General features: G+C 38.8%; 1 protein-coding gene across 4 annotated transcripts in view; it reads left to right on the top strand.

Annotated features, from left to right (window-relative positions):
* Positions 1-23,255, top strand: part of Cask (calcium/calmodulin dependent serine protein kinase) — a 337,083-nt gene that overhangs the window by 115,131 nt on the left and 198,697 nt on the right. For all 4 annotated transcript variants that reach the window (XM_028776008.1, XM_028776009.1, XM_028776011.1 and 1 more), the window contains exon 3: positions 18,254-18,359. In XM_028776008.1, coding sequence (XP_028631841.1) covers positions 18,254-18,359 — 106 coding nt within the window. The remainder of the gene's footprint in view (positions 1-18,253; positions 18,360-23,255) is intronic.

The following is a 23,255-nucleotide window of genomic DNA, read 5'->3' on the forward strand; positions in this document are numbered from 1 at the left end:
CCTTCCTTCCTTCCTTCCTTCCTTCCTTCCTTCCTTCCTTCCTTCCTTCCTTCCCTCCTAGGTCAGTATTCAACAGTTGCCTAGAAACTGTGGACATGGGAGTAACTTAGCTATAAGTAACCAGAGAAAAACTGAGTCATTTTTGACAGCCCCATAAGTTGTCTAGTGTCTGTAGGGTTTGGAGCGTTTGTTTGTTTGTTTGTTTGTTTGTTTGTTTGTTTGTTTTTCTTAATCCAGTCAGTTTGATAAAGAAGAGTCTTAGGTTAGAGGTGTATCTGCTGATAGGATGAGACACACAGGAACATCTAAGCCTAATTACAGGAGTTCCACTAGACAACATTAACTAAATGAGGCTGAGGTTGTTTAGTTTGGCACGTGAAGTTTCTAAGTGATTATCCTGTTTAAATACAGCACTTCATTTGACCTGAGCTATGTATCTGGGGTCCAAAGTCTCCAGAAAGTAAGGAAGTAATAAATTACTTGGCCACAGACTAGGTTTGTACAAGTGCATCTGGTACTCTTGATTTCTACTCTACCAGCACTGTTACTCTAAAAATACCTAATGCCTCCTATTTGTGAACTTTCTTTAGTAGTTTGATAAGCATAACCAGCCTGTATGTCACAGTCTTCCCTTGTTGCAACCTCCATATGTTATTTCAGGCTCTACACAGAGGCAGTTATTGGGAAATAATTAGATATATAAGACATTTATTGTGAAGTGACCAGTGAATGGAATGGGTAGGTAAGGACACTTAGGAGGCTGAGAAAGCCCTTACAGGTTATATATATTTGAATCCTTTGGAGGAGGGAAAGAATAAACAAACGAAGAACAGAATGGAAAATTCCTAGACTGTTTTAAGGATGCTTGGACCTCTATAGCATACTTGGATTCCTTAAGCCAGGGTTGTCCATTGTGGTCCCATATCTCACAAGGATAAACTTGCTTTTGGTATTGTCTCATCCCTTTATCAGTAGCTGACTGTAACTTTTACTGGGAAAACATGAACAAACCACCATTCACTCTATCTGGGGCACTAATAACAGGTCAAAGAAACCATTTATCTCACTAAAATCTAGCTTCTGGAAGCAATGAGTTATAGGAGTATGGATGAAGTGCTACTTGGAGGAGCCTGAGCATCACTGAAAAGCCAACTCCAGCATAGGTGGAAACTGATGGAAGCTGTGTCTCTGGTGCTCCCTGGAGGCTGATCAAAGAATACCCTCTCTTTGGAAGTTGTTGTGGCTTAGATAACCTTGCAAAGGAGCTTATAAATCTTTGAACTTTCAGAAGCTTCTTAGCTTTTTAAGTTTTAGTTGACTTCCTGGGCCATTCCTGTTTTCTTTACTCCTTGGTCTTGTATGAGTCTCCCTCCTCTCCATGACTGTGTTTCTGTTGAGAGGAAGTAGCATATAATATAATTCATTGTGCTATACCTATATGGCCAGTCCTTTATACCCCCTACCATCATAGATTGAGGGGCACATCATAGTGGTAGCCACAATGGGACTTCAACTGTCTTTGATCCACTGAGTATTTACTTTCTCCTATCTGAAAATTGTTTTACTTATCCAGTATACATCTGCCTCCTAGCTCATTCTTTTAAGCTATTAACTTGTAATTTGTTTATTGAATTATTAGCTAGCTTTCAAGGGTTGTAGAGATTGGAGGAAACTGGAGAATGGATTTGATTGATACAGCTTATATGCATGTCTGAAATTCTCATACAGTAAAGCAAAACTATGAAGAACTTTCAGAAGTTGTAGAGAAATGTGTGTTTAAACCATTATTTAAATGGAAGCACTGGTTCATTTACTCATTACTGAGTTGTGATTTACTTGATTTACTTACTGAACTATATATTCTATATATATTATATATATATATATATATATATATATATATATATATATATTCTATATATATTCTATATATTCTATATATATCTAACTATATATTACTGAACTATATATTCCTCTTTGGTCACCTCCTCCTATAGAGCAGCCCTGTGTGGGCACACAGACCCAGTGGTGACTAACCTAAATTTGAATAATGCCAAGAGATGGAGAACTCATACCTCATTGACCATTCCGTGCAGATTCTCTGTATGGGTAGAAGTAGGGAGAGTGTAGTATGACTTCATGCACTCCTGGTTCTCTATCAAAATCAAATGGTATAGATACTCAGTGGCCAGAGAGCATGACATCTACCAGTATTCACCAGATGCTGGATGTACTCAGAATAGACCTTTTACACTAGGAAGCTGCAGAAGATGGGAGTTATAAGTCAGCTACCAAACCATCTCTGCAGCTCTCTCCCAGGTCAGAGCTCCCCAGAAAGGGCTAACTATACCCTGTCATCTTCTTCTCCTAAATCTTCAGAGTTTACCTGGAAGTGAAGCAGGGTGGACTCTGGAAGTGAAGGTGGAGGACTGGCTGTTTTGTTAGCTTTGTTCACCTGTTCACTCTAGGCCTTCCTCAATGTGATAACTGGAGTAGGTGATCACCTACTCCACCCTGAATGGTACTTTTTGCCTTAAGGAGAGGATCCGAAATCCAGCAGCTGAACAGTTATTTATGTAAAACCCACTGTAGGAAGCAAGTACCCACACCCCCTGTACATTCTCTCTCCACTGTGGAGGCTCCCCATTGTTCTTACCCAGCTTCTGGAGATTGTTGTATTGTATAAATGCCTCTCAGTTTGGTGTAAGCCTGTTGATCGATCTCAGTGATTGTATGAAATGATTGTATTTGTTGGTTCTAACCAGCTGAATACAGTAAGACCTCTGCACCTTCAGGAGCTGCAGCCAGAGACTCGCCCAATTGTGAACTGGAAATTTGGGGGCAGAATTGTGTGTGTACTGAGCAAGTACAGACGTTTACTTTCACTCTTTGTCATTATTCCCTAAATAATACAGCATAACAAGTACTCTCCCAGCACTTACATTGCATTGGTATTATAAGCAATTCAGAGAGGACTTAAAGTCTAAGTTGCATGCAAATACTACACTGTTTTATGTAAGGTACTTGAACAGCCACAGATTTTGGTGTTGGGGTGGGTTTCTAGAAGCCACCTCATTCCGACACCATGGGAGGATTTGGTATATCCAGGAGACAGGTTTTCCCTGAGCTCCTCAGACAGCTGTCCTAGAGCCCCACCTAGTCATCATGCTTCAATAATTCTGTACCTTAATACAAAGTAATTTTTGAAATGATAATTAGGTGACTTGAATTGAGAAAACAAAGATTTTTTTTACAGAATAGTAGGATTTAATTACTAAACATTGATGTTATTAAGCTTGGCTTTAGTGAAGTTGGGGTCTATTTTTTAAAATAATGCAGAGAAATAGGTTACTTGTAAATTTCCTCTTCAGAGTTGATCAGTTCCAGACGTGAGAAGCATTATGTCAGGGGTCCTCAGTGGGTAAAGTGTTTGCTGTGTTAACATGAGGACCTGAGCTTGTATCCCCAGAACCCACATAAAAGTCAGATGTATGATATACACCCATATCCACAACATTTACAGGGAAGAGACAGAGCAGTGAGCTCCAAGCTCTCTGAGAGACCCTGGCTCAAAAACTGAGATGGAAAAATTGAGGAAGACTTCAGTGTCATCTTCTCAGCTCCTCATCTCCCTACATGGGTAGTGCATCTGCACATAAAAATGTGCATGGAACACACATACAGAGAGAGAGAGAGAGAGAGAGAGAGTTGATTTTGATTGATTTTCATTCATTCCCTGGGTTAAAAATCTTTCTTTTACTGCTTATTCTGTGGGTGATTTACTGAATTGCTCTCTGCCTTTGTCTTATATAAGTATTGTCTGTCCCTTCAAGTTGTGAGGATTAAGTGGGTCAACTCATGTAGAACAGCCTGACTCATAGTAACATGCCCAGTAAAGGTCAGCTGATATTTATTGTTGCAATAGACAAGTTAAAGGAAAATCATTATCTTATTTGTGAATTTTATTATCAAGATCAATAATAGTAGGGATAAGTGGAGGCCCCATGCTCCAACCCTGAGAGCAATGGAATTGCTGGTACTAGACTGCTGATTGACAACCCCCTATTGTCACCATCTAAATTGTCAATGAAGTGTCAGCAGGGAACAAAGAACCCTGGCTAAAGGAAAGATGACAGGAAGAGCCCTTGAGAGCATCACAGTGAGGAATGGGCTGTGGCCAGCAACAGTCAGACTGTTTCATTTAACAATAACCTCCAGACAACAGAAATGGATGACACCTGGAAAAGATCACAGGAATAGCCTCAGATGCAAATGTGATTCTTGTCATGATAGCAACTGAAACTGATACAACTCCTTCTGACAGCTAAGTGTACCTGCCACTGTAGTGGCAGGAAGCAGAGTTGGCGACCTGATTGGGTACTTTGGGTGGGATCAGCTTTCCCCCCCTACCCCACTCCAAGCTGGACAACTGTTCTCTGATTGGTCCCATTTTCACCTTATTTTTATGCATACATAGTCAGCCAATTAGGGGCCCAGGTTGTCCAATGTAACTGAGTAGATGAGCATTAAAATGTTCTTCTGAGGAAAAAGAAAAGGAAGACTGCCTTCAAGACCCATCAGAGACAGACTGAGAACAGACAGAACTTGGTGAGGCAACTCGAAAGGACTGACTCCACACCTACAGGGGCACTCAATCATGCCTCAGTCGCTAAGACTCCAAGCTTTTGCAACAATTCTGGGTCAGAGTTTTTGACTGTAGGATGGCAACCCCATACCTCCACTTGATGCCCTGTCCTTCTACTGGATATGGACTCTACGAGTTCCCTCTCACCTCCCAGGTCTCTAGTACTTTCTAGAGGGTCCCCCCTCCCAACTCCCACCAGTCCCACAAAGACCTGTTTTTCCAGTTCAAAATTGGTTAATCTTATTTAAGGCTGTTAATCCAGTGATAATAAAGTACCTCTCCTGTGTACACTCTTGGCTGTCTGCCCACCTCATTCTTGGAAAGGGCAAGACAAGAACCCAGTTGGCAACCACTTCAATATATACTTAGATCTTAGTGATACTACACTTCCTTGTTAGGTATATGTGATTTTGAGTTCCCTCTAGTGGACGAAAGTCAGATGTGCTCTTTTTAAAAACTCAACTCCTGACTAGTTAACTAATAGTAAATCGATACACATATAAATGCCTTTAATTGTTAAAATTAATTAATTAAATTGTTAAATTTTCCTGGGACCTTTGATCTTAAGTGTTTTTTTCCAAGAAAAATCTTAGAGCCATATGATACTATTAAATAATACAGTATATGAACTACACAAAGGCATAGAAATGCCAAATATACATTACTTTAGCTAAAGTTGGTGCACTGTGTCGTGGCAGTACCTTAAAATTTTCCATTTGCATTCATGGGAACAAACTGTGGAGAGCAATACTCATACCTTTTTGATGCCTGTGACCATATGTCTTAAGCATTCTCTGAAAAGTCTAATCAATGGGAATATGCTACTGAGAAGAGATTGCCTCAAAGTTTGGATGGTTTTAGCATCATCTTCCATAGAAAGTGTGTGATAACAGACTGCTGGATGGATTGGGAATCAAAAGCCTGTGCTCATCTTTCACTTGGGCTATAAATTAGCCATGGGAATTTGAGCGTGTCTCCTGCCTACCAGGGCTTCATTTTCTTTCTGAGTAAAATGTGAACACAAAGAGGAGTGTTCCTATGATAGCTTACAGTAATGTCCATTTTTAGAATTCTCTGTGCTTCTATGTGACAGTAGACATAGGATGAGTGGGTTCTGTGCATTGAGTGCTGCCTTCCAGCAAGATTGGCAGAATCAGCAGCAGCAGCAGGCAGAGTTGGTAAATGCTGAGATCTTACAGCATGGGGTGCAGGGGTCATCACAGCAGTGTATGCCTACCTCTGCTGAAGACTGTTAAAAACAACTGTGAAGCTGAGTGGGACTGGGACTTAGGTGAATGAGTGACGTCCATCAGGGTAAAGAAGCATATGAAGTATTAAATGGGGAAGGAGCATTTATTGTGATGCATTTCGTAAAGATACTTTCACTCAAGTACATCATGTATTTTGACCATATTTACCCTCCTATACCTTCTGGTTTCTCTACTGATCTGTCCCACTATTCCTCTTCCTTTTCTATGACAATCAATTTGGATGATTTTAAAAAGGTGCATTTTTAGATTCTATGACCCCACTTTTAGGCATCTCAGCTAAGGTCACCCACATTGACTCCTGGAGCCTATCTCATCCCAGGTCTCTGGGACTTCCTTGAGATGTCCACTACCCCCCAACCCCTACTAGTTGCAGATTACCATTCATTTTCCTGGACTTCTGGGCCTCTTGGCTCTCCCCAAACCTGATCCTACCCCCCTATTTCCATCCCCCTCCTGTCTCCCACTCAACTCCTTCCCTTCCTCTGTCTCCCATGACTATTTTGTTCCCCCTTCTATGTGAGAGCCAAGCTTCCTCAATTTGGGCCTTCCTTCTTGTTTAACTTCTTTGCGTCTGTGGAATGTATAATGGGTATTCTGTATAATATCCACTTGGCATGTCCTTTGGAGTCTGGATTACCTCACTAAGGATGATATTCTGTTTCTATCCATTTGCTTGCAAAATTCATGATGTCCTAAATTTTAATTAGGGACAATTAAATTTTAATGTAGAAATTAAGATGGAGCAGACTGAAGGACTGGCCAACCAATAACCAGCCCAACTTGAGACCCATCCCATAGCTGAATTGTATTCTACTGTGTAAACGAACCACATTTTCTGTATCCATTCTTCAATCCAGAGACATCAGGCTTGCTTCCAGTTTCTGGCTATTAAGAATAAAGCTGCTATGAACATAGTAGAGCACATGTCCCTGTGGTATGGTGGAACATCTTCTGGGTATATGCCCAGGAGTGGTGTAGCTGGGTCTTCAGATAGAACTATTTCCAATTTTCTGAAGAACTGCTAAATGATTTCCAGAGTGGTTGTACCAGTTTGCAACCCCACCAGCAATGGAGGAATATTTCTCTTTCTCCATATCCTCCATAGCATGTGCTATCCCTTGAATTTTTTATCTTCACCATTCTGATTGGTGTAAGGTGGAACCTTTGGGTCATATTCATTTGCATTTCCCTGACAACTGCGGATACAAGAGCCCCAGTGGAGGGATAAGGACACCAACCCACCCACAAAACTTTCGCCCCAAAATTTCCCATGTCTAAAAGAAATGTAGGGATTAAAATGGAGCAGACTGAAGGACTGGCCAACCAATAGCCAGCCCAACTTGAGACCCATCTCATAGGCAAGCACCAATCCCTGACACTATTAATGATACTCTGTTATGCTTGCAGACAGGAGCCTAGCATAACTGTCCTCTGAGAGGCTTCATGCAGCAGCTGACTGAAACTGATGCAGATACCTATAGCCAAACATTAGACTGAGGTTGGGGACCCCTATGGAAGAGTTGGGGGGAAGGATTGAAGGCCCTGATGGGAATGAGAACACCACAGGAAGACCAACAGTGTCAAGGAACCCGGCCCCCTGGGAGCTCCCAGAGACTAAGCCACCAACCAAAGAGCATACATAGGCTAGACTGAGGCTCCCAGCAGATGGCTGCTTTGTCTGGCCTCAGAGGGAGAGGATGTGCCTAATCCTACAGAGATTTAATCAGGGGGATACCCAGGGGGCCTCATCCTCTCAGAGGTGAATGGGCTGGGGCATGGTAGAAGGATTCTGTGAGGATGGGACCTGGAGGGGGCAACATTTGGGATATAAATTAAATAATTTTAAAAAATAAATAAATAATTTTAAAAGGTGCATTTTAAAGCACATAAACATGGGTCAGAAGCTGAAGGGAACACAGCTGAAATGTAAATATGTGGAATTTTTTTAGAGGAAAGAAAAAAAGCCCTTAGATTCCAGTTATGCTGCTAAATAGATCTGTGGACTCCAGTTAAGTGGTTGGAGGTAAAACTCAAAGCCGGCCTGAAGGATTATAACATTTTAATGCATGGAACAGAGCACAGTGAAAGGGTTTGGAGTAATATGATAATAGGTGCTTTAAACTCCGATAACACTTTAATGAGTAGAATGAAAAGAAGAAACTGAAGGGAACGGAGCACATTAGATGATTATTGCTGTGGTCCAGACAGTAGTTAGTGAAGACTGAAACTGGGCTAATAGCAGGAAGGGAAATTGTTTTGACAGGTGATGAAGAAAGACAATGGACAGGTGATGTAGCTGTGACTACAAAGAGGAGGAGAAGCAGTGGTTTCTCTGAGGATAACTCCAAGAAGTGAATGATTTACCAGAAAGTTATAGATGAAAAAGTACATTGTGAAAGTTGTATTGAACTCTATAACAGTGTGGCCTACTAATGGATATCCACATTGCCATCTTTTTGTCTTTAGACTTGGTTCAAATGATTTTGGTAAAGATAGGAAGAAATTTCTTTTATCAAAAATGGTCAAAGAAAAAAGAACCATGTTATGTACTAGACACAGTGCTTTCCTGTGCTTTCCAAACTCTCTAGACTTCTCCATAATCCTGAGTAGAAGTTGTTCTCTTACTCTTCCCATTTTACAGATGAAGAATGGAAGACTCTAAGGGTGGTACAGCTACCAGTTGTTGGGGACAGGATTTTTAAATGGACCTTTGACCTCAAGTCTGTTATACTGTCAGCACAAGTACTTTCCTACTGAAAGTGTCAATGCTTTGAAAGGTACATGCCAGATCTATGGAATAATGTGACTGCCCTGATTTGCTGTGACTAAGGGTAACTTCCCACGACACAGGACCTTCAGTGCTGTGGCCAAGAAAGTCCTAAGCAAACCAAAAAAAAAAAACTGCTATAAAACTTTATATGAAATGAGGCATTATCTAGAATGATCTAAATAATGTGTCCATTGTAACTGTTTACTGTAATGCTGTGTCATGAGTTAGGGCTTTTGTTATGACTGACCACTGATTCTTAAAAGGAAGAGGAGGTGAGGCTGGCCTGTCTGTCTTGAATCTAACCATTTTCACTATAGCTCAGAGGATTCCACTCAACTATGTGTGAATCAGATGTGAGAAGCCTCTGCCTCTCAAACTCAATTGTTAAGGAAACTTTTGTTTTATTCATCTCCAGTTTGATGAACTGGCAAAAGAGCTATTCAGAGGGGAAAAAATGAGGAAAGAAGATTGATTATAAATGTATGTTCTTTACAGAGTAAGAAAATGCACATTCTGGCTTTCTGCCTACGAAAACTAGAGAAGAGCTTCAGTGTCATTATTTGGCAGACACTCTAAAATATATTTATTTCATTCTTGTAAACATTTATACACTAATTAGTACATAATTTATATTATTTTGATATCAAGATGGGAAACAGCAAATTGGACTGCATAGAATATCCCCAAGGGAACTTCTCATAATTTTTTTTCAAAGAATAGAGGAACAGAGTTAATAGTAGTTTTATACATTTCACATAGCACAGTGCTGCGTTTGGCAGCAAACAGCTGAAATGTTATGAGAATTTTACTCTTTGAAACCTCAAAAGTTATTCTCAAAACTGCTCATTGCTGGAGTGCACGACAGAGCCTGAGTTCCCCATGTCATAGCAGCCAGGAGGTACGTTAGACGATTACCTGTCTTGATCCTGACCTTACTCGTGGCTTTTGTACTTCCCTTAAATGCCACCGAAGACTCTTTGGAGACAGAACACCTACTATTTCAACAGACTTTCTGAAATGAGTTCTGGCTCCAAATAAGTTTTAAATTATGTGTCTAGATAGCTACTATATTTTGGGCACTAAATAAGATACTTCCTTATTTTTACAGAAGATGAAATGAAAGGTTTGTTATGAGGACAAGGCAGTATAATACACCTAAAATTTATTAAAACACTGGGAAAATAGAGCCCTTTCAGAAGGCTCTTCCCTTATACTATGTATAAAACATCTTTTTACCACTTTCTGGCAACTGCTGGGTGATTCTACTTTGAACTAAATATTTTCTAGTAGTTTTCAAAGCTTTTTTTTTGGATATTTTATATATTTACATTTCAGATGTTATTCCCTTTCCCCATTCTCTGACCCCAGAAACCCCTTATCCCATCCCCCCTCCTCCTGCTTCTATGAGGATGTGCCCCCCACCCATCCACCCACTCCCACCTCCCCGCCCTCAAATTCCCTGACACTGGAGCATCCAGCCTTCCCTGGACCAAGGACCTGACTGGTTTAAAAAGTGAAGACTAAATGGCTATTTACCTACACTTGTTAGCAAGCTTCTCTTGATAATACACTTTATTAGTAGACTATCAAAATAAAATATACAAATAATTTGGTGGTTGTGTATATGAATCTGTAAGTGTATCTCTATCTCTGATTTTACAGTGTTTAGTAAAACAACTACCTTATTCTTTCCATTGGTGTTTTCCACAATTAATGTCAAAATTTGATACTTTTGATATAAATGTGTTTCATACTTCTTTTTGAGGCAGTTTCACTCTGTAGCCCATGCCTTGCAGCCCTTCTGCTTTGGACTCACAATTACTGGGCTTCCAGATGCTAACTGCAGTACACAGCTTTTATACTATTCTATGATATTTTGTTGACAAAAGGATTCTATGACTAGATGGGGGAAGCTGTGTAATTAAAACCATTGATAATAATTTCACTGTACCATAGACATCCTTGGTCTTAAGCTATTTACTTATTTATATATTAAACTAGATCATAAGTTGTTTTCTGAGGAAATTTTTGGCCCCACTTGCAGTGGCTTCATAATGGAGAAAGCCTTGGCAGAGAGAAGTGAGTGGTAAGGAAATCTATCCTGGTATTTATCTTTTGGGGGATCCCCAATACATTTATTTATCAATAAATAAAAATAGGAAGTAAATCTAGATAGCATAATCAGGAAATATTATGCACTTGGTATGTATGTGTTTGTTACTTTGACAAATTAGTTGAACTACTTTATTATAATGACTTTTTTGCTACTTAAACTTTATTGGATAAAATTTATGTACGATAAAATGAGCTTTAACAAATGAATGCATTTCATCTTCTTACAAAGCATCCTCCTCTACCAATGTATATGGTGCTTCTTAAGACTTTACTATTGAGAAGTAATTGAAGCATTAAGTAGGGTTTATTCAATTTCCTTTTTTAAAGTGAAAAATACAATGTTGAAATAGGTGTCTGGTTTTTATCATCCTAAAATGCCCTGATTTGTCCCTCCTTGATGTACACATCCCCAAATGTAAAGCAAGCCAAGAACTGTACCTATTAGAGACATTAGGAACATTGTATTTAGTTATTATCGTGCATAAAATATATAATCTCAATAATCATTTGAATATTTGAGAAAATGAAGCACTGAACTTGATTTGCTCTGGACCTCAGTTACTGCTGCCTTCTCTTTTTAGCTGCCTGATTAACATGTTTTATTAGTTGTTCCCCCCCAAAAGACTTCTGCCATGATCATGGTTGAGTAACTCCTTGCACAGAGTTACTGAAGGCTATATTTTCTGAAACGAATAAGTTGGTTTCTTTTTAATCTAATGTTGGTGCTTACCCACAAATGGCTTTTAAGCAGATGCTTTTCTTTAAAGACACTTTAATATGCCAGAAGATAAATATTAATAAAGAGCTTTAAATTTGTCACCTGGAACATTTATTAATATCCAACTAGTAAGATCGATGATTTTTAGTACTTAAATATGGATTAGGAATGTTCTGACACTTTTATAACAAAACCAAAGTAAATAAGTCACATTTTTAGGCAGTTATTTACCAACTCATCCTAATGAGTTGAAAAACAAGCAGAACCCAAAACTCTAAGAAATATATTACCAAAATCTCATTCATTTTGAAATCCTCAGTGCAATTAAGAGTAATTTCTAATCAATGCGCATTTCTCAAGTTGAGAAAACAACAACAAAACTTATTAGTCAAACATCCTCAATCCCCTTTCTTCTTTCAAAAGACGAATGAGAGTTTTGCTTATAGGAATAGAAGGTGGGCAAGAACACAAAAAAATTAGAAAATGCACAGAACTCTTTAAGTGTGTGAAAAGAAAGTGTAGAGATAATAGTAAAATCTGTAAAAGAGCAAAGAAATAGCTTGTGTGGATCTGTCTGGGACTTGAATCATCACCAGTTGAGAAAAATATCCTTATTAAAGCAAATCTTAACTGTACTTTAGCCTTCATATTGGTTATTATATGAAGGTGGAACTCAGCTGCAGCAAATGACTTTACTAATATAACTTCTCCAAGGTTCTGCCTAGATTCCTTTCTTAAAACATCATATGGTTATAGATTTTATGACGGCATGGAAAATGTTATCAACACTGATTTCATTTACTTATTTTGTTTAAATAAACACATTGCTATTGGCCCCAATTATTTCTAAGACATTAGGATATTCTGTTTGAGTTTGGAGCTTGTGTCAGCTCTTAGTGAATTTTTAACTGTTGAGTTTATGATACAACTTAGACACTATTTAGAAGTGGATCAGAGTATTTCTGTGCTTTGTCAGGAAGTTCACGTCAGGCTTCTGGCCATCATTGGTAACAGTGCAACAGGAAGAAGCTGAAATGTTTAAAGTTTTGCTAGCTGTACAACTAGGCATGCATTATTGTGTTAGCATTGTTCCTCAGTTAGATCTTGGGACTTACATAAACTACACAGTCTCGGGTGTCATTGTGGTATAATGTCAAGAGCACCGGACTTTTGTCATTAATCATGTCCTTTACTTAGGAATTATGTGATTTTTTAGCAACTTATATCATTGAACCAGGACCTCATTTTCTTTGTAAAATGAAATCACACACACACACACACACACACACACACACACACTTACATGGGTGATCACAATTATTTAGTAAGTACTTGAAGTGGGTGCTTGAAAATCTCAAATATTTTATTGCACATTCTAGTGTTAGAATCTATAAAGAATTTCATTCCATTAAGTTTTGAAGCACACAGCTATATACAGTGTATACAACTATATACCATCTTGTTTGGTAAATTAAGCAAAATAAAAATAATTTTAAATGACAGAACAAATAAATGATTTAGATTAACAATAGTGGAAAAAAACAGGTTCCTTTTGTAGACATTCTTGAATTACATATAATTGGCTTTAGATTCTTTTTTAAATTATTAACTGCAAATGTCTGTCTGAGAATGGTATAAGAGAGCTTGGGGTATGTAGCTTATGGGTAGAATGCTTACCTGGCAGTGTGGGGGTATGAATTTGATGAGGGAGAGGTCATAGAAGAAGAGAAGAGTTCATGTAAATTGGACTGGTGAGATGGCTCGGCAGCTCAAGTTCCTTGCCATCAAGCCTGATGACCTGAGAACATTCCTGCAACACATGATAGAACAAGAGAACTGATTTCCAGAAGCTGTCTTCTGGTGTCCATATGTAACTTTGTCACATATGTGCACATGAACACACAAATAAGTAAAGGTAATAAAAAACAAAGCAATTTGTCTAAGAGCTGTACCATTTGTAGCTGCTACTAACATGTTGCTGTTAAGCACTTAAATTGTAACTGTTTTTATATAGACTAAGCATAAGATACATACTGGCTCTCAACGAACACAAAAGTAACATTTTATTAATTTTAAGTATGTGTTCAAATAATATTTTTCATATATTTGATCAAATATGATATTATTAAAATAGCTGATCTAATCTTCATCGTAGGTTCCTGGGCAACCGAACGCTTATGTGTAGGCTTTTTAAGTACAGATACTGAGATTGAGACTGCTATTCTAAAACTAAACCTTTTTGAAATTGCTCCTTTCTTCAATCATATTTATAAATATCAAACCTAGTTCTTACCCATTGTCAAATAAGCTTGCTGCAGAATTACAGCACTAAATGGTACCCAATTTTTATGAACTCTAATAAGTGATTGTAAAAGGAATAATAAATTTTTTCAGGAAATTATTTTTTAAACTTATTACTGAAACAGATTCTCTAGTTTTCCCTTATTTAAGAGACTGATAAGCCAGTCCCAGTGCCATACATAGCACTGCTTATTAGTCCTGTGAACGGCACGCACAGTATTATTGCTGTTGGCCAGCCCAAACTTCTTAGGAAACTAATAGTAGTTTTAAGTTTGTATAGTATGCTGATTTAATTTAAATATGATACTGACTTGAGCTATAAAATTGAGTATCATTAGTGTCTCTTTTAAAAGGAAATGAGTTGATTAAATATAGTTACATAGTTAAATGTGAGGGCACTAAATATAGAAATCGAGGATTGAAAGTCTCTTTCAAAAATTTCCTAAGGAAAGGGGAAGAGAGAAGAGGGAAGGAAGAAGGAGATGGTGAAGGCTGCCAATTACTAACCAAGCAGTCGCTCTAAGCAGAGATGGCCTCACTTAAGCCATGTTCCTCACAGGTGTGGCTCATGCTAGCATCTGTAAGCAGTCACACAGTTGTGCCAAAGGATCTGCTTTCCAGATCTTCCCCTCCTGCCTCATGAGTCACTATGTAGACAAGCAGTAGTTTTAGCCGACTATGTCGTCATTGACTTAACAACACTCAACAGATGCATGTTTCCTTACTCACATTTTCAAATGACCATTTGAGTTTCCTACTTTTGGTATCTACAGCTTAAAAAGCATATACAATATATTCCTGCTTTTTGAGACTTTAATTTATTTTTTATTTTGACACTTGTTTTTTTAAAGTATGTTTTTTATTTGCACTATTTACTTGATACTTGAATTATGGAAAACAGTTGTGCTTTTTTTTTTACATTGCTGTCCCTATCATCTCAAATTTATTTTTATGTTGTCAGTTTTGTGCTATCCTGTCAGCATTTTGGCTACAAAATGTCAGATTCACCGATATTTATGTCACATTGTTATTGGAAAGCAAGGGCCCGAGAAATTCTGCCTTTGTTTGGAGAGTGGTAGGTATTAAACCAAGAGCTTTTTCAGCCGAGCGCAGAGGGCGTTTGGCAGATCTGTTTCTACTAAAAGCTTTCAGTGTAACAAAGCTGTCATGTAGCAAAGAGTGGGAACTGAAGCATGGTGTAGTTACATGAAAGGGGCAAAATGGAAAAGGAACTGCAGAGCGGGAAGAGACTAGGCTTGGTTGTGGCAAACACTGAATTGTGTTTGCTTCCTGACTGTCAGAGCAGAGTTAAAACTGCCTTTCATCAGAACAGAAACGAAGGAATAGGAGTCACTAATGTGAAAAACAGAGAGTGACTTGTGATAAAATGAGAATCTAGAGAGAAGATAAAAAAGAAGTTAGAAAACTCTCAAGCTTTCCCTGGAGATGGGAAGCAGAAGATTCTTGAGAGCAGTCATCCAGACATGTGATGTCGTTTGGCCCAGTTTGGCTCTCCAACACACTTGTTAAAGACCTTCCTTGTGGTTAGTTAGCATCTCCCTGCACAGGCCCTGCAACTGTTTCGCTCTCTCCTCCTGCAGGGCCTTCCCAACTGGTTTTAAACATAGAGGCATTTTTCCTGGGCCCCAGTCTTTTCTCTTTTTTTTGAGGTGAACACTAACACACACAAACATACACACACACACACACACACACACACACACACACACACATCCTTTGGCCTCATACCCCACATGCTGTGCTCTACATGGTCCTCTCCTCTGTGGCTTCTTGTTGTGATCTTAGCACTGCTCTTTGAAGCCCATTAGTCGACTCTGAAGGTACATGACCTCTCACCATTCCCATTTCGATGACAAAAAGCAAGTCATTTATAGAAGTCGGTACTTGGTAGGCAGGTGGCAGGGACAAAGGCAAGATTCACACCATTTCTGACTCCAGATTCTGTGGACTTTTTATCAGTGCAGGGCCACTTGCAGCCACACACAGTGTTTCCTTCACAAACACAGTGAGTAGCCGAGCAAAAGCTGCTTTGGCCCAGCCATTTCTTCTACTAGTTTTTCTTCCTTCTTTTCTTTTCTATTTTTGGATTCTTTAACTGTGCTCATACCCACATCCATAACATGGCATAATGGAAAGCTGGCTGACTTTGTAGTCAGGGTTCAAAGCTCACTCCTGTGATAACTGTAGAGCTGTGTGGTCTTGGCCAGGTTTCCAATCCTGAGTGAGTTTCCTCATCAGTAATGTACCTACCTCACAAAATGGTTGGAGTCTCAGCTCAGAGAGACAAATGATAAATTTCAATCTAACATTTAATAATTATCTCTTGTATACCAAGTTCAGCCCTGACCTGCCACATCCTTCCATAGCTTGGGTTCCAAGACCCTGCCTAGATGCGATGAGGGAAGAAAAAAAAATGACAGACACAAGAAAAGATGGGATCAAGTGGTCTGTGCTCTAGGATGGAGAAACTGCAGTACTCCCTCAACCTCCAAGCTCAGCATGATTATCATATACAGCTAAATCAAAGAGGCGGGATTTATGGTATACAGCTAAATCAAGCAGGCATGTTTGGCAATCATAGCAGGAACTGTGTCTGAACAGAAACAATCCTCAGGCTGTAAACATTGTGGGGAAGGGAGAGAAAGCTACTGTGGGTGTTTTCTACATATACTTTCACATTCACACTTGGACCAGGAGGGAAAGCTTTGCCATTTCCTTGTGCCTAAGCCAAGAGAAGTGATTCCATTTCCCATGGATCTAAGGCATTGGAGTCCTTGCCACGAATGTTCTTGTCAACCACACACATTCACTCAAGACTTCACTCGCTCCCTACATATCCACCTTCTTTATTTCGTAGATGTTCAGCATTCCCACTTGGACCCAGGGAAGGCTTTGCCATCCCTCAGAGCCTCATTTGGGGAAGGCTGTGCCACTCCCGTGGGTCTGGGGCTTTTGGGTTCTTGACATGGCTGTGTACATGTCAATAGCACACATTCACTCAGGACGTCACTGGTTCTTGACTCGACTGACCTCTCTTTGGGATTTTACCAGCTCAGAGTGTTCATGGCCTTTTCTCAGATTCCAACCTTAACTACCTTTATAACCCTTTATTTTCTCTAGAAATAACTTCCTTGACTTTCTTAACATCGCATTATTGATCTCCCCATTTCTCATGGTCCCTGTTCTGTACTGCCTTCTTTTCTTTATGTTGCTTGTATGTGTGTAGGTTTTGTAAAGTTCTATGTGCAGCCGTTGCTCTTGTTGACTAAGTTTGAATTAATAAACAAGAAAAGAGTTCATGTTGTCTTTGAATTGTGCAGTCTGGACTTGGTTCTTACTTTCTTGTCTCCCTTCTACCTTCGAATATAAAAATATGACATTGTATTTTTTATGCATCAACAAACAGGTATAGAACTATTAGTAGTAGAAGACTGTAGTTATACACAAAACAAGTGATGTCCCTGGCCAACCTTAATGTGAGGATGTTGATATTAATTTTGTTTTCCAAATATGATTTTGTTGGGTTTTTTGTTGCTGTTGTTATAAGATATTGTCTTATGTAGCCTAGGTTGGCCTTAAACTCACCATCTAGGTATGGGTAGCCTTGGAACTCCTGATCCTCCTACCTCTACCTTCCAAGTGCTAGGATTACAAACAGATGCTACCATGCTCAGCTGCAAACAGTACTGTCATCTTATACATGACAGTGCTACCTGCATTATCTGTTTGTTCTTTAAAAGATCCTGAGTTAGTCAACATGTTTTATAAATGATATTTAAAAATTTCCCAGGCTAGAGCTGTAATTCAACAGCAGATCACATACTTTTAATACACAAGACCCTGAATTCCATTTCCATCACCGCAAAAACTAATCAATTGATTCATTCTAACTTTGGCTCTGGGAACAGTGCTTTTCTGTGTAAACCATACTATTTCTTTTTATATTCGACATAAGTTCCGTGAAATGTCTGTAAATGCTACATTTTATTCTTACCTGGCTTAAGGAAAAGTAAGACAAAGGTAAAATTCAAAACAATAAATTGAGTTACTTATCAGCAGATCAAGGAGAAATTATCAATTTGGTGGCTGAAACTTGACTACAAGAGTCTGTGAGCATATCCATGCACTTATTTTACTTTGGGACAAGCTGTTTCTGTGCACAAAGGAATGAGAGCCTTCATTAGTAAGAGCTTCCTCCCGTATCTGGATGGAAGCTGACAAAGATATGGAACGTTGTATTGCCACAGCCGTGAAAGGGTGAGAAGATAAGCTCAGTTTAAATGGGGGATTTCATCTTTTTAGACAGAGAAGTCTTCATGTTACCATAGATCACATCCATCCATTCATTCATCCTTCACTCTAATTGTCTCTGGCTCCTACCTAATGAAGTGTGCTGTGTGTTTGTTTTGCAGATCTAAAGCGGGAAGCCAGTATCTGTCATATGCTGAAGCATCCACACATTGTAGAGCTGTTGGAGACATATAGCTCAGATGGGATGCTTTACATGGTTTTTGAATTGTGAGTGTACATTTTATTTCTTGAGTAAAGTTTTAAGTGATATTGGTTGCAGAAAATCTTAACACCTTTTTCTTCAAGTTTAGCAACAGTTGTGAACTCATCTGTTTCAAGAGACCTGAAGTCACAGGTAAAAAAAAAATTCTTATTTAAGGGCAAGTAGCAAAGGAAACAAAAGCTGGCTATATCAAGTACTCTTACTTTTTCAGCACACTTCAGAGAAGAGGCTCTAAAACGACCTAGAGTCTCCCAAAAAATCTTGAGTTTGCATCTTAATGAAGAAGAGGGAGATGAGAGTAGAGGATTCCATATAGGAAGTCTCTCTGTCAGCTCAAAATGTGTAATAACACATAGAACTGTGTCTTTAATGTCATCATATTGCCATAAAAGGAAACTCACAACTAACAGTATCCTGATTTCAGTACACTACTTCACTTTGACCATCACATAACTGTGTTTAAGATGGAGCAGTATGAGCCAAGTACAACTAAATAATCTGTAGATGCTTGGATAAATGTCCAAAGAGACTATGGAAGGCTTTATGGGATGCCATTATACAATATTTCGTCTTTAATATTTTTATGCAAAATTAACCCATGACTTTGATTAGGAAAATAGAAAAAGGAAGGTATACAAGTTTCAGTACTCAAGATACCCAAATCAGATGGTGCATTCATTGTCTATTGCTTTATAACACATTACTCCAAAATGTAGTGGCTTTTAAGCAATAACCATGTATTACTTCACTCTCTGAGCATCAGGAATGAAGTTCAACTTAGACAAATCCTCTGGCTCTAGATCTCTCACAAGATGGCAACATAAGGACCAGAGCCATCTTAAGATTCCTCTGAGAGAGGATCTGCTTCCAATTTCATTCACATGGCTGCTAGCAATCATGTACTAAAGACCTCAGTTTCTAAGAGCCATTAGCCTGAAACATTCCTTTGTCCTTTGTCACATGGACCTCTTCATAAAATAGGGTGGCTACTAGCAGTGACAAAGGAAGCAACAAAGATAAAGATCAGCCTTAGAACCTATTTCCCAAAGTTGCACATCTCTTCTGGCATGTTTTATTAGCTAGAACTGAGTCATTAGATCAAGCTCACATCCCAGGACCTACATAGCAAGAAGTGGGAGCCTCAGGGAGCCATGCTAAAAGTTGTACCCTACAGAAAGCTAATTAATACATTACCTATCTATGTAGAAGTTTGAATCCAAAGAACTGAAACAAAGAAACTCAACTTGAAGACAAGTTCAGCTTACATAAGTGACTATTTACTGGAAAAGATGTAAATGTTTTGATTGGTTGTTTGCCATAGCTTAGAAATCCAAAATGGAATCTTAGGCCACATAAATTAGAAAGTATATAGAATTCAAAACAAAGCCACACTCCCACCATTACACATTGCTCTTTCACCCTGGAGTATTCATAGTAAGCAGTACACCACAATGTTTATAAAAGAGGATAACCAGAACAGAAAAGCCTGAAAATTCCATTGTAGAGTCACAGGCTTCAAAACATTGGCTGGCAAACATGCTATAATTTTGAGCTGGGTCTGCTATAAGTTGATATATAAAAACTTCTGTTATGGAGCTAGAGAGATGGCTCGGAGGTTAAGAGCACTGGCTGCTCTTGGAGAGAACCTGAGTTAAGATTCCTAGCACCCACATGGCAGCTCACATTGTCTATAACTCCCAGTGCAGGAGATCCCTTGCCCTCTTCTGGCCTCTGTAGGTACCAGACATGTATGTGGTACATACAAGCAAAACACCTATGTATAAAATAAAATCTAAAAAATAATTAAATCTTTTAGTGTAAGAAAACTTCTTTCAGAACCTCGAATGTTCTTTTAGCTATATTTCCTTCACAACAGTGTAGCTACAATTAAGAAAATGTGTACTACATAACCTACCTGACAAAGGAAATCCTCCGTCAACTCATAGAGCCAGTCAGACTTGATTTCTGTCAAAGAAAAAAGTCTAACTTCTTTTTTTAATAAATAGAACATTAATGGGCATCCCGATAACATTCATCTGACTATTGATTTTAAATTCTAACATAGACCAAGCTCTATTATGAGCACATTGTCTAGATATAAGGCAGGACCTCCTTTCCTTCCTCAGGTCTCAGCTTTGCTTCTAAGCTGTCTTCCCCTCCAGGAGCTTTGCATTCCCCAACTGTCTTTGAAGGTAGACGGGCTTTTGGGGATAAGGAGCAGTTGGTCTTTTGAGATGGCAGATTGTAAATCTAGAGATATGAAAGGAAAAGTAGCAGATGATAGAATTTGTTTCCATCCAGACCAGTTTATGGTAAAGGAGGAAATGGAAATTGATTGCTTTAAAACATCCTAGTTCCGGAGCCCAGCAAGCTGGCTTCAGTGGGTAAAAGCTCTTGCCCTGCTGCCCTATCCTGATATACCCACAACATAATAGCCTGGAAGCTTTCATGCAAGCTAGCCTGAAGTATACAGTGTAGGAGAAAGAAGGGAAACCCTGCCTCCACAAAGTAGAAGGTGAGAACCAACTCTTGAAAGGTGTCCTCTGACTTCCACATACACAGTATGGTGCTCACAATAATAATAGGTAATTTTTAAAGAAAAAAATCTAGTGCACATGTCCCTTGGAAAGATTTTGAGTACTTCTAGACATAGTTGAATCCCAAATGAAGTCCCATGGCATGGAAGAGCTCTTAAAGACATTCGAGTCATGGGTACCCAGGATTTTTGTATTCTAAGAGTCCAATATAGGGAGAAGATAATCAGTGTCTACAGTTATTTGAAAGTGTGATCTGTGAGAGTATGTGGTTGTTCACTGTGGCATTACAGGCCACCACTAGAATCAACAAGTGACAAATTTCACCTTTTAAATAAGGAAGGGTCTCTAATGATAAGATTTTGTCCGGGAACGAAGAAGCCACGGTCTATTTTTTAAATTCACATTACATCCCAATCATAGCTTCTCTCCCTCCTTTCTTCCTAGTCCTGCCCTTAAAAATCTTTCACCCCATCAGCTCTTCCCTTCACAGGGTACACACTTGCCTCCTTATACTCCAGAGGTGCTGTATCCATCCAAAAAGGCTGAAGGTAGGGTCTTACCTTGAGACCAGAGAGGGTCTCTAACATCCTGCTCAATTTTAAGATAATTCTTTTAAAATCACTTCTTGGTTTAATTTTATTCTTCCCTTAAAAACTCTGTTTCTGTTCGTATTTTTATTCTGAGAGAACTAAAAGCAGCTTTAATCATGTATTGTAAAGTCTCAAGCACAGAAAGCAACATGTTAAATTTACCTCAATTTTGCCCCCCATTCTGCTTGTATCAAAGGATCCTAAGATAACACTAGTAGAGAGAAGATGCTCTTTGTTATCATAAAATCTGGCATGTGTTGATGCAGTCCTTATGAGATTTTTGTGACTGATTTTGTATGATGCTATTGTGATTAAAATAATCCAATGACTGTGACTGAAGATGACATCTCATTAAAGATAAACCTTTATCAGTGGCCTAATCCTAATCTTAGCCTAAATTAATAGAACATAGCTATTTTCTTTTTTTTCCCCACCTTCTATTTTGGGAATTTTCAAATGGAAGGGAGACTAATATAACTAAAGCCAGCACTGAGCTCCAGCAGTTATGAAAACATTTGTCGTTCTCTGTTCAAACTACCCTTTCCTGTTAACCATCTGCCACTGGAGATTGCTACAGCAGTTTCATTTCACCTAGAAACACTCCTGTTTTAAATGATAACACTATTATCATGCCTAACAAAATCACCAATAATTTCTCAATATCATATCATATTCACTTGACATTCAGTTTTTCCTAATTGAACATGAATCTTAAATGACAGCTATCTAAATTTAGAACTTTTTTTATGAGCTCTAGGGATCTGAAAGTAGATTATAAATTCAGAGCTAAAATAACAGTGCTTTCTTTTTAAAAGGCCAGAACCAAAATAGAAATATAAAACTCTTCTTCTCTATCATTATTTTACAAATCCATCTTCACAGCAATCTTTGCCCAGTTTTTCTTCCTCTTGATCTTTTGGATTCAAACCAACAAACCAGAAACAGGTTACTCGAAGAACTGTGATCTTATGGCTCACAGAGCAATGCTGTACACTTGTGTGTGCTTCCACCTACTGGCCCAGAGAGAGAATGCATCTACAGTGGCAGTGTGGATTAAGCTATTCCAGAATTTGGTCCATATTCCTGGCAATAGGTGTAAGCTCCCCTGGCATTCAAGGGTTCATTGCTCAAGTTATGAGGGATCTGGATCCTTTCCACAGTTTTATAATGTTACATCAATACATAATAGATAGGGAAAGAGGAAACAAATCAAATTAGGCCCATTGATTTTCTTGTTTCATGGCTTTCGGGAAGCTCTTATGAGGGGGAACGTTAGACTGAAGAACATATTTGGATTATCAGCATGTTTTTAAATTTAGTATCCATATCTGTCTTTTCCTCGGTCTGTGTGTAACCAATATTTCTTCTTAAGTTGCACCCACGAAATTATATGACATAATTATGTTGTTTGGATATTAGAAAATCCTAGGAAATAGCTGGTATATGCATAAATAGAAATAGTTTGTAAATATAAAGCATACTTAAATATAGACGAACAGAACCAGCATTGTAGAATGCTGAGCAGTAGATTTCAAAACTTAGAACGCCTAATGCAAGCTGGTCTTAGTGGCGCTCACCTTTAATCTCAGCATTTGGAAGACAGAGGCAGGTGGATCTCTAAGTTGGTGGCTAGGGTGAGTTCCAGAAAAGCCAGAGCTACACAGGAAAGCTCTTATCTTGGGAAGGAAGAAAGATGGAAGGGGAGGGGAAGGGAGGGGAGGGGAGGGAGGGGGCGAGGAGAGAGAGAGAGAGAGAGAGAGAGAGAGAGAGAGAG

This window comes from Grammomys surdaster, unplaced genomic scaffold (assembly GCF_004785775.1).
Source record: "Grammomys surdaster isolate TR1022 unplaced genomic scaffold, NIH_TR_1.0 263, whole genome shotgun sequence".
NCBI lineage: Eukaryota > Metazoa > Chordata > Mammalia > Rodentia > Muridae > Grammomys > Grammomys surdaster.